The sequence below is a fragment of the Vigna angularis genome, chromosome 1, assembly GCF_016808095.1.
Source record: "Vigna angularis cultivar LongXiaoDou No.4 chromosome 1, ASM1680809v1, whole genome shotgun sequence".
NCBI lineage: Eukaryota > Viridiplantae > Streptophyta > Magnoliopsida > Fabales > Fabaceae > Vigna > Vigna angularis.
In genome coordinates, this window is record NC_068970.1 from 37,550,596 (window position 1) to 37,556,777 (window position 6,182).

The 6,182-nt window shown below is 30.2% G+C and overlaps 1 protein-coding gene across 1 annotated transcript; it reads left to right on the forward strand.

The window, feature by feature from the left end:
* The first annotated feature begins 194 nt into the window (after positions 1-194).
* On the forward strand, positions 195-4,154 carry LOC128194974 (uncharacterized). The gene is made up of 2 exons (XM_052871635.1): positions 195-743; positions 3,574-4,154. Exons 1-2 carry the CDS (start codon positions 195-197, stop codon positions 3,955-3,957), a joined length of 933 nt encoding a protein of 310 aa, XP_052727595.1. The 3' UTR covers positions 3,958-4,154.
* The last annotated feature ends 2,028 nt before the right edge of the window (positions 4,155-6,182 follow it).

Genomic DNA, 6,182 nt, shown 5'->3' on the forward strand with positions numbered 1-6,182 from the left:
CTTCTTTTCACGGTTTGAAAAGTCATTTCGTATATGAGGAGACTTTCTTCCATGAACGTAGCAGAAGAAAAATCAATAAATAAAGCGCGTTGACAAGTCAATACTAAATAAAATAAAAAGTAGTTTATTTATGGGAAGAAAGAGGATCAAAGCAATCTTGCAACTTCACTTCGCCGTTCTTCTCTCCTTCCGATATGACTCCCAAGAAGAGCCTTTTGGACTTCATTTCTGAAGTTAAGCTCATCGTCAAACCACATTCTCGTCACTTCCACATTCTCAATCTCATCTTCCTCTTCCCCCTCTCCCTCTTCCTCCTCCTCTCTCCCACTATCTCTAACCTTTTTCACTTCTTCACCAAAAACTCTACCAGCCTTCTTCCACCACAAACCATCAACCCCACCTTTCTCCTCTATTCTCTCTTCCTTTTGCTTCTCTCCAACTGCGGAATCATCACCATCATCTATAGCGTTTTCCACTTCTCCCATCACGAACCCGTGAACCTCCTATCCGCCATAAAGTCCATTTCCACTTCCTACCTACCCCTCCTCGCCACCACCATCGTTTCCCAACTCATCTTCTTCTTCATCTCTTTTTTCTACTGTCTTCTCTTGATTCTTCTCATTCACGGGGCCAAGCTTTTCCATCTAACGCTTCTTCCACACTCCTCACCCTTCATCATAGGATTCTTAATTGTTCTTCCTATGATAGTCGTGCAGACGCATTTGGAAGTTAACTGGATCCTAGCGAGTGTTATTTGTAAAAAATACTTAACAGATTCATACTGAAGATTCAATAAATCTAAATATATCAAAATCAGTAAAATCCAAAGTACTAAGTACTCCTTCACTTACTAATCGCTTAATTCTCTCGATGGAGATATGTCCCAATCTACGGTGCCATAAAACAGAAGAATCCTCATTCATAACACATCTTTTTAACCCAGCGGAAACATGCATAGAACTATAAGCAGCGTTGTTTTGCAATTTAATGAAGTAAAGACCATCGCATAATTCCCCAAAGCCAATAACCTTGGATTTATTCAATAAAGTAAAACCAGAATCCGTAAAATTAAATGAAAAACCCAAAGGTGCAAGTTGTGAAATAGAAATCAAGTTCTTACTAAAACTGGGAACATAAAAGGTCTTTTCTAAACATAAAACAAATCCACTGCTTAAAACTAAATTGCACGTCCCAATGGCTTCAACATGTGAACTCATCTTGCTTCCTGAATAGATGCATTGTTCACTTCCCATCGGTTTCCTTAGGTTTTCCATACCCTGCAAGGTATTAGAAACATGGATTGTAGAACCAGAATCAATCCACCATGTGTTATGATTAAAACTAGTCAAATTAGATTCATAACAGACAAAAGCAAACAAGTTACCTTTCTTTTCAAGCCAATCCTTAAACTTTTGACATTCCTTCTTCATGTGTCCCTTCTTTTTACAAAAGAAACATCTGGACTCCTTCTTAATAACTGGCTGAGCAGGAATCTTTCCCTTCTTATTAACTTGGTTCTTCTTGTTCTTAAACAAAGTGGTCAAGTTCACCTTCTCCCCTTCTTCAATCAAAAGCCTTTCTTCTTCTTGAACACACATGGTCAATAATTCATTAATAGACCATTTGTCCTTATGTGTGTTGTAAGAGATTTTAAAAGGAGCATAATGGTGAGGCAAAGTGCACAAAATATAGTGCACTAGGAAAGAATCCGACATGGTAACTTCCAAAGCTTTTAGTTGAGCCACAATGTCCCTTATGCGCATGATATGATCACGCACTCCTCTAATTCCAGTGAGCTTTAAGGATGAAAACTGCATTATAAGAGTGCTGGCAAGAGATTTATCAGATGTCGTAAACTGCTCATCAATAGCCTTCAGTAAATCCTTGACATTCTCATACTGATCAACCGAACCCCGGATTCCAGCGGAAATATTGGTTTTTATGAACGTTACGGAGAGACGATTTGACCTCTCCCATTTTTCATAAAGTTCAATGGCATCTGAATTGCTAGTCTCAGTAATACCCGGTGGTTCAGGTTTTCTAATAGCATAATCTATGTCCATCCAGCCTAAATGAAGAAGAATTCTCTCCTTCCAAATCTTATAATTATCTCCTCTCAATTCGGGAATACCACACTTGATATCAGAAATATTCACAGATTGAAAAACTGCAAATTCAAAATTTTCATGTTCATTATCAAAATTTGAGACTAAAATAAATATCATGTTTTACCAATGCAAAACATGTCTTTATCAATGAATCTATTAACATAAAACTTGCCTGTGGGCTAAAGTCTTACTCAATTAGAGTCATTTAACCTTATGATAAAACTATTAAATTATATTACATTCCTAATTCCTGTGGGAAAATTAAGAATTATAATAAATATTTTATCCTAATTAATCATACAAATGTAAAGAAAATTCTGTGGGTATATTTCATCACATTATATATAATTAATTACAATTAATGTTTCAATAACGTGATCTTTATAATATAATTTAATCAATTAAAGATGCTGTGGCTACTCTCTAATTATTAAAAATTATATTTATCACTAAACATTAAATTATCTTTAAATCTTATATTTAATCTAAATAAAATATAAGCATCATATTATAAATATATAATATTCAAAAAAAAAAAAATTATACTAACACGCACCGAATAAACTTAATAGCGTGTGTAAAACTGGAGCCTATCACAAAAGTAACTAACATATATAATATATATGCAAACGTGCTATACCAGAAAAGCACCGAAAAGGGCAATGCTACTTTCGTTATATATATTTATATATATGTGAAAAGCAAAAGATCAATCTGAATTGAAACCAGAAAACAGCGTACCTTTCACCTCCAGTGCACATATGTATGTAACAGGTAAAGAAGAAAATAAAATAAAAATTGAAATATATGAAAATTGAAACGCAAAAGCAAACGCCGTTTCAATCATCTTCAACCTCCAGCATCAAAATATTTCACAGAAAATTTCACAGAAAATTTTCTTCTTTCTACCCAGCTTCAAAACAATTGATAAAATTAAAAAACACAATACGCACATAGGAGTGAACCAGATAAGGCAGAGGATAAAAGTTGCTCTGATACCAAATGTAAAAAATACTTAACAGATTCATACTGAAGATTCAATAAATCTAAATATATCAAACAAGCACATTTAATCATATTCAGATTTACAAGAATAAAAGCGGAAGCAGAAAGACCAACCTCCAGCCATTGTTGTACGCTTGCCTAATTTCTGGTTTCTGAACCCTTACTCTTAAAACACGATGGTGATGTATATGAAGGAAAGAGTAGGCTCAGTGACCTGATATGAAATTTTCTGAAAGAGTCTGTATTACTCCAAAAACCATCACAGAGTATATAACGTTAAAAGAGATTATTGTGGGAATCATGGGCACACCCACACACGTTTGAAAACGGTTTTATTTAAAATGGACCACTTTCAGAATATTAACTGCTTTATAATATTAACTAAAAGAAATAAAATAAATGGGAAAGATATAATATTAAATAATATAATATTAAAAATGTAACCTCTCTTCTATATAAGGCTAACATTATTGTGGTGGTGGAATCATGTTGGGGTATGGAGCCCCTGAGAAGAAGTGCGAAATTGATTAAGGGAATGAAAGGAGTGGCCCTATCTTGTATCCTCTCCTATGGATTCGTGGGGTTGATCGTGATGTTGAACTACCTTTCTTTGACGAAGAGACATGATGGATTTACAGAGTGTTGGTTTGATGCGGTGTTGAAATGGATGCTGATTCTGACAGGTCCTTATACCCACGCTTTTGTTATGCTTTTTAAGATTGCTGTTACTACAGTGTTGTACATATACTGCAAGGCAAATAACGTTGAGATAGCAGAGGAGGTTGGAAAGGACTATGTTAGCTTGCCCTTCCATGATGGTGGGAAAGTCTCGCTGGTTGTTTGAGCTATGTGTCTGCTGTTAAAGTGGAAATTTTTTATTGTGAAATCTCTCTGTAATGGATGCGAGTGGGGATGAGGTTTTCTCTTAAGCGTGTAGAAATTTATTTTTGTTCATAAAGTTTCACAGGATCAAATTTTATCTTTTTGTATAAAAATTATTTAGGAAAAAAATAAATAAACTATTATGGAAAGGAGACTGGATGGGGGAGTGTGTTTGAGTATGATCTCCAAATAAAATTTGTGCTCGTTGTTGTTTTTACGCTGAATTAAGATATGAAATTCTTGTTCCATAGTTTATCACCTATCACTGAGAGACTATATTTAAATTTCTGGTCGGAATTTTTCTATTATTTTAAATATCAATTAAAATATCTTTTATAAAATATAAAAATTACAACAACAAAAAGCTATTATCAAATAATTTAAATATAGAAAATGATAATTTTTTTTCTCCAATATGAAATATAAAAAACTATAATTTTATGAATGTTAAATAACAAAATAATATAAAAGTAAAATAATTATAATATTGAAAAAAATTATCTTAAAATTAAATTACAAAATTAAGACATTAAGAAAAAAAAGGTTATACTTGTTTAGAGTTAATAATAATACAAGAATATGAATACGGTAAAAATTATGAAAAAAAGGTTAATTACTTACTGCAAAAAAAAAATCTGTATATAATATAAAAAATCCATATATAAAAGTATTTTATCTATGAATTATCTATGGATAAAAATTCATATATAAAATTATTATAATAAACATTACCTACAAATTTATATTCATAACTAACATACGTAAAATTCATAAATAATTACATACAAATTTATTAAATTTATTTATATATAATTACATAGATAAATTCATATTATAAATAATTTGCTGGCTAAACTTTTTTTTTATTTTTCAAATATTTTTTTATTTAAGATATCTTTATAATAAAATAAAAGCAACGATGACATCTATGATTCAAAATTATCACAGTTTATTATCTTCACATTTTAATATTTTTTAACCAGTAATAATTTTTAAATTCGTCTAATAATTATCACAGTTCATTATCTTCACATTTTAATATTTTTCAACCAATAATAACTCTTAAATTCGTCTAATATATTTTTTTAATATATTATTGACTAATTATTTTTTATTATAGACATCTGATCAAGAAAGATTATTAAATGATAAGGATAACGAAATAAATATTGTTGAGAATATTTTTTTTTTCTAAAAAAGAATTAGAATTGAACAATGTTGTTATTTGTGTTGAAAATTTTAAAACTGTATTTCTAATGTTTATAGCTTACATTATATGATAATATTTTTTGGTTTCAGATTGTTTGATTTTGGTTTAATATTAAAGCATTTTTTTATGAAGAAATAGTGATTTCACTAATTAAAAAAAAATATTTCCCGTTCCAACAATTTTAGAAACTCCTAGTAGATAACCTAAACAATTAGCGACGATTTTGAAGAATCCTAAGAAGTACGAGTCGTTTTCCATAACCTTAACAAGTCTTAATGATTTTTAAGAACCATAACAATTTGTGACGCTTTTCCAGAATCCCAGCAAATAAAGTGATTTCCCATAAAATTGTCAGAAATTTTTCAATGCGAAAAGAGAAATGCATACTAGAGATTAAAATTGTTTATAATAAAAAATTAAGTAAAAATTTAACATTTTTATAGTGAGACTCCTCCCATAGCTTCCGAGTTAGCAATGTTCAAGGTGTTCCCATGTCCCTTTAAATATTTTATATGATTTTTTGTTTTAAAGTTATTTAAAATATTTATTTTTGTAATATGTTGTTTAATATATGGATTTTTTTATGTTCGCTAATTGTATTCTTTAATTTAATTTATTTGAAATTGAGTGAATCTTCGTTTGAGATTCAAATGTACTTTTTTTTATTTTAAAATCTAAAAAGAAGTCTATAAAATTTAACAGTTAAATTAAAACGGTAGATTTATTAAAAAATGTAAGAACTAAACTTAAAAAGAAACAAGGTTGTAGATAAAATATTTAAATAAAATTGTAAGGCAGTTTACTTTTCTTACGGAGATATTAACACGTATTTCTTAGTTATTTTTTTTAGGAAAACATTTATTTAATAACTATTTCTTTGTCAACCTTTTGACAATGCTAGGTGATGAGACGGAATTGGTCCATTTTAAATGTGTTTTTAAAAGCAATAATGTTACATGAAGGGCATTTTCGGAAGA

Bases quoted from the DNA above. Each gene is read 5' to 3' on its own strand.
- LOC128194974 (XM_052871635.1), top strand. From the start codon at position 195: ATGACTCCCAAGAAGAGCCTTTTGGACTTCATTTCTGAAGTTAAGCTC. The intron at 744-3,573 runs GCGAGTGTTATT...CTTCTATATAAG, and splicing joins TGGAAGTTAACTGGATCCTA to GCTAACATTATTGTGGTGGT.